This window comes from Cydia fagiglandana, chromosome 9 (assembly GCF_963556715.1).
Source record: "Cydia fagiglandana chromosome 9, ilCydFagi1.1, whole genome shotgun sequence".
NCBI lineage: Eukaryota > Metazoa > Arthropoda > Insecta > Lepidoptera > Tortricidae > Cydia > Cydia fagiglandana.
In genome coordinates this window covers 12,802,882-12,817,162 of record NC_085940.1, presented here as the reverse complement: position 1 = coordinate 12,817,162, position 14,281 = coordinate 12,802,882, and the positions used below count along the sequence as shown (strand labels likewise).

The window sequence follows — 14,281 nt, the reverse complement described above, 5'->3', positions numbered from 1 at the left end:
TGTGTTGATGATATCGACCTATGTGTCGATTCATCAACTTGATGTTAGGCAATACAGTGAGAATCAATACAATTTTACCCAGTGGATGTAGTTACATATTTCTAATATACAAATGGAAGCCTATTTATTTTACAACTTCTTTTATTCGGGAAGAGACTTCTGCTTACTGAAGTTTCAAATTCAAGCAATTTTATTGTATTTGATAAAGTATAACTAAACTAACTAGCTCCTAGGTAACTAGGAGTTTCAATCTTGTGGTAAAATTCTAAGGAAGGATAATCATGACAGTGTGTCGATTCAGGATCGTTCGCCACATTAAACAATGAAGTAAATAATGCAATACCGTTATGGGACTTATGGGTGAATATGAACTGCATTTCAGCTGCTAATTTTATGTTATAAGTACCTGCAGTTCACTCATAATCACTAAAGCAAAATAAAACATCACTTTACAATATGATTATAATTTATTCATAAATAGTTTACAAAGACATTATCGTACAAATATTAATCCAGGATCAGCATTCTGCGTACATCAATAAACATATTTTGTTCATTATAAAAAACACGCTCCCAAGTAAGTACAGAGATTATCTGAGTAAACGTCGATCGTTTATATACAATGCACCGGTTATATAAATGTATAAAACACCGAATGAAGCGTGGAATGGACGATTATATTGGAAGCGGCATTCGCCTTACTCTATACTTATATAACCTAACTTACTTATCGTTATTTTAGTTTATTAGTTAGCCAGACGCGCTTGCGCTGGGCTGGATTTAGGGCCTACCGACTATAGAAATATTAGATAATATGAGTAGGTACCCAAAACGTATAAGATTAAAATTTTCAGTTAAAATGCTGGCAACATTTCGATCGCACCAACTCTGGTGTTTCAAATGTACGGTTCTGAGTAGACCCGGAGCGCACAGCGCGCGCGGCCGGTATTGCGTGAGCCCTCAACTTAACTTAGGTCAGAGTTCTACTGCTGTAGGCTTCAGTCTCATGATCCTACGCCCATACGTAAATCGTATAAACCACCGACTAGACACTACCTATAAATCTCGAAAATATACGTCCCGAATATAATTCTAATAATAAATAATCGAAGCCGAGATAGTCAAGGGTAAAATATCTTAAGCAAGCGTAGACAGATCTAAATGATGTTAAAATAATTACGATTATAGTGAAGCGAACGATCACACCCGCGACGCGGAGAATACCTTAATCATACTAAATGCAAAAACTAGCGCCGCTGCAGTTGAATCCTTTTTCTAATTTTTTTTTCGTCGAAATGTATAACGACAATGAGTGAACATTGAGCAACATTCCCGTTTTTACTATTTTCTGTACCAAACTATTGGCAGTTTGATTCTCCATGGAACCAGCTGTTTGGGTCGTTCGGAGGCGGCCATCTTGTTGAAACAAAATGGCCGCTGGGTTTTGCAAAATGGCGTCAACTGAGCGGTCACACACGATTGTTCACGATGCGCGGGAACTGGAATTCCAATTGCCAAATGTTTAGTCTCGTATGCTATGGAAGATTACGTGAACTGGTTTGTAATTACGGTTTATTTCTAAGGAGATTCATTTGAGCGAACCACTTAACTAACGCCGTAGAAAATCTATAAAAAACTTACTACTAGTGAACATGGACATTGATCCACGTCTGAAACACCCTAAAAACAGTCTTTGATACTGTTGTTGTTGCAGTCAAAATTGTAAACAAATTACATACTTAGTGGAGTTCCAAAAAGCTTGTCTAAACATTGGTCACGCTCTTACCAATATTTCAACAAGATTTTTACTAGGGTAAAGGTCTTAAATACGGAGTCTTAATCGCATTAGCAATGTATGCTGTGAGTATCCAACGCTGGTTCGTCCAAAGGAATCTCATTTTGATCACGTATCTAATACTCCCAGTGCGTGGCCGTGCTGAGGTCGGTGCCTGCAAATAAATTGTTTCAATTAGAAAATTCGTTTTTTAATTAATTCAGAGAAAAAAAAACATCTATTGATTAATTTGCTACAAAATAGTGCCCAAACGTATTTTAGGAAATTTATCCTCTCGAATCCCACGGACGATCGAAAAGTTAGCTCTAAGCCCCACACAGCACAGGCGATTTCATACAAAATGTTTAAGTCCCTGGGACTAGTAGAGTTATGAGGTTTTTAGGCCGTGGGCGCTCTGCTCGAAGTGGAAGCCTCGAGTTCCATTAGCGGCTCTAATACTACTATCATAAGGTTGATATTTACCCGCTAGACGGAAGTTGCCGTTCTTGACGGCGGCGAGGTACTCGCGGCCGGCGGCGGCGCGGATGGCGAGGCGGGTGGGTTCCCGCAGCTCGAGGTGGAAGCCTTGTGGGGTATCAGAGTCCATGGTTACTGATTCGCCGTCCGCGTGCCAGTATTTGCCGTTTGATCCTGGGAATAAAGGTAATCTTATCAACTTTATTCTGATATCATGACCAACTTCGATTTCGTTTTTTGACCCGTCGAATGTTCTGTCTGCCGCAGCGAGTTCCGTTATTGGACGCGTCCAGTATCCTACAGTAAAACTGACTTTTCCGATCTTTGGACTTCATATTTTTGCTGCAGTACCTACTTTTGATTGCAAAATGTATTAACCTTTCTAACGATATTAGGTATAGGTAATACACATAACATCTGATTAGTGTCATTTTTATTCCCTACCCCTACTCGGAAACGAATCTCATATTTTTTTATTTGTATAGGACATTAACAGCATATCCCGACGGGAGTTTCGGGGTTACAATACAACAGGCTAAATCTTATAGTAGTGGAAATAAATAGTGTAAAAAAGAATTTGAAAAAGTTGAATACTTAGGTCTTTGCGTAGATCAAATATTTAAAATTAATAGTCGTTGTTTAAAGAGATAAATAACTCACCTTTGAAGTAGACGGCTCCCTTGGGTCCGCGCACGACCTGTATGGTCTCGTAGTTGGCCTTGTTGCACTCGAGTCGGACGCCCTTCGGCCCCACGAAGCCCTGTTCGCACTTCAGCACCAGAATAGGCCTGTGAAATTTTAAGAGGGGTTTGAATTCTCATGTGTCAGAAACATCTTTAACATACATCTACTGTACTACTCACTCCGACATTATTGGGCGAGATAAACTTTATAAACTTCAGTATTTCAGAAAGGAGCTATGGTTCTTTTACTTGTACCTATACTGTGTAAGTGACTTGGTTCTGTACTGTATGCTTACATGTGTGATAGTACATTACGATTGCGAAAAATAGGAAATTCGAAACTAGTGACGATACATTGAAACACGACCAAAAGAGTGTTTTAAATCGACACGAGTTGCGAATTAACTACCTATTCGCACATGTATCGTACAAGGCTTTACAGTACATATGGCCCTTTAAATATTTGACACAGTGGCGTAGTAATTAACTATCGCACTAGTGCGGTAAAGTATGTCCCATATGTACTGTAAAATAAATTATATTGAATAGAGTCCATTTGAAACTACTGCGTTCTAGTTTGATACTAATAAGCGCCGCCACTTGCACCATCCCGCTAATCCGGGGTTAACCGGTTAAACCGTAAACCCAGTGTCATATTTCACTGGTAACCATGGTAACTCCATGTTTAACCGGTTAACACAGGTTTATTGAATGGTGCAAGTGGCCGTAAGTGACCTGGAGTGTAACTGACCTGTTGATAAGGTAGAAGTAGTATTTGCAGTTGTCGTCGATGGTGTCCGCGTTGGCGTAGAGGTGTCCGGAGCGCTTGGTCATGAGGTACTTGCCGTTGTTGGCGCGGAACGCCACGGCGCCGTCGCCCTGCCAATCCAGCTCGAACAGGGCGTTCGACGACCTGCAATGTTATAGTTCAACTTTAATCGAGGATCACGAGAAAGCATTTTGACGCGCCATATTATAACAAATAGAAATGGTCGTGCCTTCGCCACAGTGAAGTGGTATCACCCCACATGTGTTGCTTAACTTCAAACTTTGGTAAATCCATTCGACCCTCTTAGCGAATATCTACCCTATTAGAATCGTATAATCTGACAGATGGATTTACCCGAGTGTGAAGTTTAGCGACTCATATTTAATACACAGTTTTACTTTACAGTGAGAAGAATGAACATTCCTTGGAAAACACACACACTCCTTGGAAAACAACTCATAGCAGGCGTGGCTCACTCCGCGATTTCGTCGCATCGCTACAAGTACATGCGGCGCACACAATTTTGGTGTTTAGCCATAGTAGTTGCCGCGCACCGCTACGGAACGGACGCCTGCTCGCACTTGCGCCACCTAGCAGTCATATCTGTCGTGTCGTAATAGACGCATTTGGTTAAAGAGTGAACCTTCTGTACCTAGTACTATTATTTTTTTGTGCGCTTCTTATTTCCCCTGCCCTTATCCCACGTTATGTGGGGTCGGCACAACATGTTTTTCTCTTCCATTCTCCTCTGTCTTTCGTCTCCTCAGCATTCACTCCTTTCTTCCTCATATCCTCTTTCACACAATCCATCCATCGTTTTTTTTTTTGTGCTCATAATAAGTCAATTGTTATATTGATGTATAACACGACCCACGCTACCTGTCACTCGTGATGTACCATGTATGTCCTTACTTGTTATCAGAGGCGGCTTGGATGCCGCCGCCGGTCTCGAGCGTCCAGTAGCGGTCCTGCATGGTGCGGATGTACCAGCGCTTCGTGGCCCAGTTGAACTCCAACTGGAAGGTCTCGTGGGATGAGATCTCGTCCTGGTTCGCTGTTACGTCCACACCTGGAAAGGTGAGAACGCTTGTTAGAAAAGGGAATTTTTTATGTATTCTATAATACCTATAGGATAGACCACCTCAGGTAAACTCCATCAAGAGGTGAGGGTTACGGGGGATCGAGATCAATAAGTAAGTATAAGTATAAGTATTTATTCGCAAAGAATAAGTAGGTACAATAGTGTCTTAGGTGGTAAGTGACAATTGGTTGCTTATTCTGCTATTTGTACTATACAGATTGTACTAGCATGCAAAAATCTTAAAATTACTACAAATCTGGCTGTATATAGTGTATGTGTGTGTGTGTATATATAGTGTGGCTGTGTATGGAGACAAATCACAGAAGCTGCAAAACCAAGTGGTCACAACCCTCAGTATTGAGGGATCGACAAAGAAATTCCTATGTCAACGTAGCAAGTGGTAGGTAAATACCTATTTCAATATTTGAGGTACAAAAATGCAATCCTTCAGATAATTCAATTGAAATACGAATAGGATTGATGCTAAAATGCCTCTGTCAAATTAGGTAGTATTTGCCTAAAACCGTCTAACGCCCCAAAACTACCATTTCCATTCCAGAAGACAGTAATTATGTAGCTACAATTGTCATTATTCATTTTAGTTCGTTTACCGGTAAGTAGTATACGCGTGACTATTATAAAATTCATTTCATCATACACTTCATCTTGTCAAGAATGAAGTGCCCTCGATGTGACAATGACCTTCCGTTACAGCCAACTAACACAAGTGTATACACACGTCGTGTATGGTTTGTTTTAGACGTCATCGTTAAACGAGATGCAAGGACCGCAAGCACCGGACCGAGTAACGGAGTTAATCGACTGTAGGATTGATTCAAGAGGCTGGGAGATACATATCGACTTGACGACTGGCAGTTAATCGTGCTATTAGCGGATCTTCGACAGAGATAGTAATTAACGAGCTTTGAAACGGATACATCAGAGCGCCCAAACGTAATCAAAATATCTGAACAAGCACTAACGCAGAATTGATGTTTTTACAAATACTTACTGAAATTTTAGACGATTTATGCTTTTTGCTGGCTCTTAAAGTCTTGATATTTGTCGGCCGTTCCGATGTATCTGATGGCGTCTGTATTAAACTGATACTAATACCTACCTACTTAGGTTTTAGAACCAACGACGTCGTGCTTTGTTCGGTTCCCATGATAAAATCTTAGTAGAAACTATTACTAAGTAATAATGAGGGGTATATCTCAATAGGGTCTACTTTCTAAAGCCCATTAAATTGTGTTGAATAGTGAATCGCGTCGTGCAAACTGTTGCCATATCGGTGAGCTTGCAGTTTTGCATTGGCGAGGTCGAATGGCGCTGTGCGTTAGGGTTGAACATATATCTGAAGTATGCACATGAAAAAGTCATACTTTTTCATCCGGATTTGCGGGACTTTGTGAATGACCATTGCCACTGTTTTCTTATGCGTATCTGCCTAAGTACTACCATCTAACAATCAAACGAAAGAGGTACTAGGCCTTATTGGGTGTCACAGGCAACAACTAAGATCATTCAGTGATCGCCTCTTTCAAAGCACTTTCATCGTTGTCTAGTTGTAGTTATAAGTCAAAACATTGCTTTGCAAGTACACTAAGCGATTCAGGTTTGATTGCTGCTGGTTTTATGTCAGTAACTGAAGGCCTACCGCGAAAATCGAAATCTTCGTTATCTGTCTCTCTGTCACTCTTTTGCATACTCGGGCGGTACCTATGTCGATTTTAATTTTTCGCGGTAGGCCCTCTGAATTGTTGTGACAGCCCTAATGCGCACGGCGAGATCGGGCGTCGCCCGCGCAGCGCACGCTCGATAAGACGCTTTATGCGTTACAAAGAAATACATTATCGTTAAAGCTTTACTCGTAATAGTGGTAATCAATTCAACGACTGCCTTGTACTGGAACGTTAAGAGCGAGTCGAGAACGTTGAGTTAAATAGTACAGATTTTATAGTTTGTTCAGTTACATTACAGCAATACAGTATATAAAATTTGACCGATCGCAGAAGTAATGTGCAGCTCATATATGTATGGGGTCGGTAAATGCAAATTTTTTAATTTGGCAATTACGGGGTTTAATAAAAATGTACACTTCACAAAATCGTCCTAATGTAGGCCACAAATGCCAGCCCTTATATAGTTACCTACTGTCTACTACATATACTATGCAATTCCGTTAGTGATATCAGGTGCCAATGACCGAGCAGTAATTAACTAAGCTTTTATCACTTCAGTCACTTTGTTTCATTGGATATTAATTGGTTCATAATCATTATAGGTACTTACTTTAGATGCTCACTTCCATGACTCAATGAAGTTAAAAATGTACCTATAGATAAGTAATATTCAAAGGTAACGGGATATGGGGATACGTGAGATTTGTGGGCATAACACTTCTGAAAACTTTGATATTCACAAATAAAAATATGATTATGCTCAGAACCTTATTTACCTAGTTCCCAATGTCGAATACGCCTTCGTGAAAATTATGATTTTAATACTTGGGGAAACACAAATTTCCCAAATTCTAATATGGCTTAATTACGTATGATATAATGAATGAACGATGTAGATCGACTCGCGCGCAGGCATCCGTGAGAGAAACGCGGGAAAGCGCGCACAATGCGCTGCGCGGTTTTTGCACAGTCGCGATCTCGCGACGTGTTGCTATGGCGAGATACTGGCATTCATCATCATTACTTAAGCCCTTAATTAGAATGTATTTGGACGACTACCCTGACGCAAAGATTAGTCAGCAAACGGAATAAAAAGAAATACTAAACCAAAGAGTGGTTCTTAGCTGTTCGCCAGTTCTTTGTCAACAGAGAGAGGATAGGCCATCATCATATTCATCAATGACTTTGCAGGAATGAAGGTTTTTAGGGTTCCGTACCCAAAGGGTAAAACGGGACCCTATTACTAAGACTTCGCTGTCCGTCCGTCCGTCCGTCCGTCTGTCACCAGGCTGTATCTCACGAACCGTGATAGCTAGACAGTTGAAATTTTCACAGATGATGTATTTCTGTTGCCGCTATACCAACAAATACTAAAAACAGAATAAAATAAAGATTTAAATGGGGCTCCCATACAACAAACGTGATTTTTGACCAAAGTTAAGCAACGTCGGGAGGGGTCAGTACTTGGATGGGTGACCGTTTTCTTTTTGCTTTTTTTTGTTTTTTTTTTTTGAACGGAACCCTTCGTGCGCGAGTCCGACTCGCACTTGCCCTGTTTTTTATATGTAGGCCAAAGCTTCGTATATGCATGTATAACGGCAGTTCTCCCAGGTTGGTATGCCAAAGATTTTATCGCTGTATCAAAAGAGACTATGTGTGATTCACAGCAAAGCTAAGAAAGTTTAGTCAAGTGTATTGTTTTTATTATCCCAGATCATAACGGTAGATGATTCGCATGGTACGAGCGTACGTTAAACAGATTTAATACAAAAACTAACATCGAAATAAAGCTTATCTCGTTCCGGTGTATGACTGTGCGGTCTTACTTAACTATAACTAAATAGCTAGGCTAACTTGGTCGACTTTAAATTTTATTTAATAATATAAAGTAGAATAAACTTTCTTTGAAGTCTTGTAAGTATTGAATTTAGCCATAAAAATAGCCAATTTACTAATTATATTCCTCAAGTTAGCCTAGCGTGAATTAAAAGGGGTTTATATGCTTGATTATGATTACAGAGTGTGATGTGACGTGTAAATTTCAACAAGAATAAAAATTAAGCAACTGGCTGCTGTGATTTTCGACATTCCCGATTTTTTCGGCATTTTCTCACGAAATTACTAAAGAAAAGTATATGCTGATGTTGATCCTAATTTCCATATGTAGATGGTTGTAAAATTAGCAAGAGAAGGCAATGGAAAGCTAATTAGTAAGCAGTTTTGTAAATACAAAGGAGAGCCGCTCTGAGCCGGCAATAAACGAAATGCGATCGTTAACATTTTACTCGCATACCGCGGTTCGTAATCCCTGGCCAACACTTGCTAGTTGTTTACAGGACCTATGGTTTGTTTACAATAATGAAAACATTGAAGTATAATAACCCATGTCATGTGGTATTTCGTGACGTGAGAACGTTAAATCTCATTCTTCCTATAGTTCCTACAGGGCTTTGTAAAAGGAAGTGAGGTTTAATTATGACACTGATTCAAAAACCAAAGAAATCGCGTAACTTTTTTAATGGACCCATTTTTAATGAGGATTTTGATTTATGCAATATCTCCAACCAAACTCAAAATCAAAACGTTATTCATCTTCAAAAGAAAATCAAGGGTTATCTTACTCGCTTCAGAATTAAAAACAGTTTTACGGAACTATAACTCTAGTACATACTCGTATATCTTCTGTTAGAACATCTACTCTATTGGATCGTGACTCCACATCAGGGAGGGCAACGCGGCCACTCGCCTATTTGCATTTACAGGAGTACCTATTTGTACCTGACCTATAACCCTCTCGTACTTGAGAGGAGGCCTAGGCCCAGGAGTGGGACGTGTATTAGGCTAAATTATTATTTTATTATTTTAGACCATCTATCGAAACCTCCACAGAAAGATGCGTGACAGAAAATAAAATATGATGGATGACATTTTTAAAGTAGCTGTTTCGCCACATTTTCGCCTATAAAACTTCTTAGCTTCATTGACCTGCAAGGCAATATGATTACTACATACATTATGTACTTTTACAGGCTATATACGCTCCCTCCTATCGAGTCGTGAGCTAGAAGCGGTGGCGCGTGACTAAACATCAGAGCTAAGGCTGTTCGTCCACTTGTCTCTATTTGCATATTTATAGCTTCCTCTCCAGCCGCCCGAGATAAGGGTTTGCATGTTGCTGTAGTTTTGAAATGAATTAAAATATTCATTTCATTGAATGATCGAAAACCATCGGTTGTGTTTGAGCAAAGTAATGGTTTATTACTTATAATTGTTATCAAATGTGTGATCGCGTTTATAACGTTTATCAACAAGAATTACACTTACACACTTATCGGTACGTGACAGATGTTTATCCCAAACTATAAACAATAAAACAAGGGCTTCATGTAGCTGCATATACGTGCCGGGTCGATTTTGAAATGAGAGATTAAGATTTTCAACGTGGGATGAAATGTTGACATCAGATTGGAGATTTTCACAGGGGTAAAAATGTAACCTAGAAAAGTCTAGATAAGAATTGCTACCGGAGTTTTAACTTACACAAAGTTTTTTTAAGCTTATATATAGGTATGTATACGTCCCGCTTATAAGTTAAGCCCAACGAAGGTGAAACTAAAACATAATGTATGCGATACCACAACACCGCGTTACCACATAATAATTTCACCGCACCGATACTTCAATCCGAAAGGCATTTCTCCAGAGTTAAGTCATTTTCCATTTAAAAGGCATTTCATACAAACAATACAACAGATTCAGTAATGTCATTAAGTGGAACCACAACAATACGTCGTTATCGCGTTCGGAGAAGGAGCATAAACGCATCTTGAGAAATGCAAACACATTCGAGACAATAGTGGACGCTGGGCGAGATGTGGAGATGGCGTCTTACCGGCACTTGTTTACTAACAATTCGGTACAATGTGAAATCGGATGGAAGACTCGATTGCAAAAATGCCTTTATAAGTAAGACAATGGGTACATGAGATGTTCATCTGGATTGGCTATTGTTAATTAAAAATTGGTTCATCATTACATAGGTACTTTAGATGCTCACTTCCATGACTCAATGAGGTTAAAAATGTACCTATAGATAAGTAATATTCAAAGGTAACGGGATATGGGGATACGTGAGATTTGTGGGCATAACTCTTCTGAAAATTTTGTTTAATATCCATAAATAATAATTGGCCAAGCACGAAGTCAAGACTACGGTGTTCAGAGCACCGTACGACACATCCCTAGGTGGTTTTAAGTTTGGATACTAATACTAATTTATCCCATAAGTACATTTTACTGACTAGGAAATAAGAAGGTAATGTCTGGGAGCTCTGGGACCTTGGAGTTTGGACTTTTATTAAAGTCCTCTGGGCTAGTATAGGTAATGTAGAAGTTACAAAGCTTCTACCTTAGATATATTTTTTAGAGATTAAAGATTTTATTTACCACCTTGTCGGGTTGATTGTATATCCAAACCAAATTACAGCTTTCTAACACTAACAATCAACCTCATCTTGGAGGTGAAAAGAGGAAAAATCGTAAGTCCCATTTCGGCCAACCGAAATCAAGAACGTTTATATAATATAGGCCTAATACCGTTTATCTAAAACGTTTGGTGAAGGCACATTTCTAGTCGAAACAAATTATTATGAATTTCTCTGTAATTTGTACAAACCATTTCGTAAACTGACATTCCGCTAAACTGTTGTTTTTACATCTTACTAGCATCCATAACATATTGAAGTATGATATTCTTCCACTTGTCTGAACATTTTCATTATTATTGATTCTTTTTTGTGAGAATGGCTTTTTCTGCCACGGCACTTTGCCAATTATTGATTCTTTCAAACACCAAAATCTTCGAGCAACACGGAAGGGAGGCGGCATTCGCACTATTTCCCCTCTGCCGAGGTACAAGATTAGCGCGTCAATCTAATCTACCGCGGGTAATAAAACTAGTTGCACTTGGATTTTTCACTAGACCGAGTCCAGACGCGCGCGTGAACACTGCTGCACAAAAATGCCTGTTTGCTCGGTTTTTTGCTATAAAAAGAGGTCGGGGACATCAAATTTACAAAAAGAACAGTGTTACATTCCACATGTAATTATTTTTTTACATATCATACGTTTAATTACATTTAAATACAATTATTATATTTTAGTCTCAAGTATTTGTTGGATTTATCGATTTTGCTCGCTCAGTACAAATTGCGGATCGGTCGAGCGACAAATCCGACTTCTCATCTCTCAGAATACAATGCCATACTTCAACGAAAATGTGTTAGTGTGCGTGTTGTGACACTAGTCACTCGTCCGTACACAAAAAGAGAACGAGGTTTGCAACATAGATTTATAAGGCATAGATTCCTAGTTCGTACACCCCCAGTGAAGCCATTTCAAGTGCGACGTCACGTCACACTCGTATCATCGTATTCGAACGGCCCAGCCCATCGACACCCCATACTTTGATAAATTATGAAAGCCCTTGTTACCAACATTGAGGCATAGAAATAATCTTATCGAATTAAAATGACTGCTGTTGCATTTTGGTGGCACATACCATACTTGCTTTTAACATAGACGTATTATACTTACTTTTCTTTAGGTTGGTATGATTGGTAGTAAAACGTCAAACGTCATTTGAATTGTCGTGAAAGTGGAAATACGTGGTTATTTTTTATTGTAATTGGTAAAATAACTTTAGCTGTTATTTAAATGGGGGCCAAATCTTTAAGGAAATGTGAAGTTTGTAGTGGGTGTGTAAGAAAACTAACTACTGACGCATTTTTGGCCAAATTTCCAACTTGATCCGAACAGGTCGGTAAACTGATGTTTGTATGCAATTTTTTCATTTTTTACTTTGAGTCGTTAACAGTTACTAATTTAATTAGTTTTAGTCGTGTACAATCCATGATTAAAACGAAAATATTTTGTGAATAAAGTATTTTTAAGTAAAAAACTAAGTAACCTATGACACGAATAGTATACGACCAATTTTATCGATAATCTCTTTATTTCAGATGTCGATTATGGGCAAAGCTGAGGAAAAGGAAATGAGGATTTGGCGTATTTATTTACCTATTCAAAAGCTGAATGGAAACAAGTTCATTTGTGGAAATCATTCTCCATCCAGTGCCTTCAATAAAAAGGGACCAGATTAAAAAAGAATGCGCGCGAATTCAGCATATTGTAATATGCCTACTTGAATAATAAACTATGTTATTTTTATCATGTAAAATAAAATTGTTTATATATATATAATGTTCTTTTATTTTATTAATAGGTAGTACAGTAGGTAAATACAGCAGCACGTATCGCACATTTATCGATATCGATAAACAGTAGGTACTGGAAGTGTCGAGCCCTAGCGTTGTTTTTTTTGTGCTGGTAGTATTGTGTGGTTTTTCTTTTTTTTAACAATTATGGCCTGGATGCGAGATCTTTAAGCATGTATTTGGTGTGTTGGGATATGTACGTTCATAATTCGGTTCGAGGATTGTTCGAGAGTGCCGACTCTTAAAACGTAGTGATTATATGCTCTTTGGAACGGCCCTCGCAGTACTCAAAGTCAAATCGGTTTGTGTACACCTCCCGTTTAAAAATCAAAAACTACAGGAAAGATGGTTGTTTGTACAGTGAATGGGTGTCACAACAAATCATATAATAAAAACAAACCGCCTGATATTACATTTCACGCGTAAGTATCGAGATTAATGTGATATTTTTACATAATCGTAAATACCAAAATCCAAATTTTCGTCAGCCGCCATTTCTTCTAAATGTTGCCAGTGTAGTGAATATTTTTTCCTCCAAATGGGACATGACGTCTACATTCTAAAATAAATACGCTCAATTAAATTTCATTGTATAATTATAGAAAATTATAATTAAGTTAATTATTTAGGTAAGTACTTATGTACTTTTTTCTTATTTTTATTTTGTGTCATGTTCGTTTCAGTTTTCTGACTGATCGGAATGACGCAATATGGAAACATTGGAAACGGACTAAACACAGTCGAATATGCTCTGTCCTATTTAAATTTATTCTTATTATTTTATGCACATTTGTTAAATAAATAAAAATAGTAAAAACTTATCAGCTATTTATTTAATCCTTATTTCACAAAGTACAGAAATGCAACAAATCCCAAAATAAACAAATAGCTTTTGCTACAAAATCGAATCCACACACTTCCAAATTATTAATAACCAAGTGTGGATGTTGTTAAAATTTCTCTACTTTGAGAGAAGTAAATGAATACTGGCAACATATTTTGTATATATGTGTGTGTTTGCTGAGCGTAAAACACGAGCGTTCCACGCACACATCGATCGTGTTTCGGCTTCACTTTTGGCAGGTTAGCCGTATGGGGACTATCTGTCTATGCGTTATTAGTTTAAGGTTTGCAAGATTTGTCTTTGACGTGTGTCATTTTCTATGTATTTGTGTCGTCATTACAGAGGGCCTACCGCGAACCACGTTTGACGTGTTGCCTCCCTGTCACACTTACGTATGAATTTACAAGTGCCATAGAGAGGCAACACGTCGAACGTGGTTCGCGGTAGGGCCTCTGATTGGATTTGTATGTAAGTGTGTGAGAAGTACGACTGTGTGCACCTTCCCCCCGCGAAAAATGGCAGAAAGATTTGTACGGTGAGATATCGCTTGGGGCCCTCCCTTCCGACGTGTCGGAAGCCGGTGTTGCTCGAAGACCAAAATAGTTGACAATTTAATATACGTCAGAGTTGACAGGCAACTTCGAGCATGAAAAACTAAATCCGTCAAAAATACTGGGTATACATACAACCTCA

General features: G+C 38.7%; 1 protein-coding gene across 1 annotated transcript in view; it reads right to left on the bottom strand.

Annotated features, from left to right (window-relative positions):
• Nucleotides 1-448: 448 nt before the first annotated feature.
• The window catches only part of LOC134667376 (protein singed), a 66,776-nt gene continuing 52,943 nt past the window's right edge, over nucleotides 449-14,281 (bottom strand). Inside the window, exons 7-11 of the mRNA XM_063524773.1 lie at nucleotides 4,616-4,772; nucleotides 3,686-3,847; nucleotides 2,912-3,039; nucleotides 2,258-2,425; nucleotides 449-1,949 (exon numbers count right to left, since the gene is read on the bottom strand). Of these exons, the coding sequence (XP_063380843.1) occupies nucleotides 1,912-1,949; nucleotides 2,258-2,425; nucleotides 2,912-3,039; nucleotides 3,686-3,847; nucleotides 4,616-4,772 (653 nt within the window). The 3' untranslated portion in view covers nucleotides 449-1,911. The remainder of the gene's footprint in view (nucleotides 1,950-2,257; nucleotides 2,426-2,911; nucleotides 3,040-3,685; nucleotides 3,848-4,615; nucleotides 4,773-14,281) is intronic.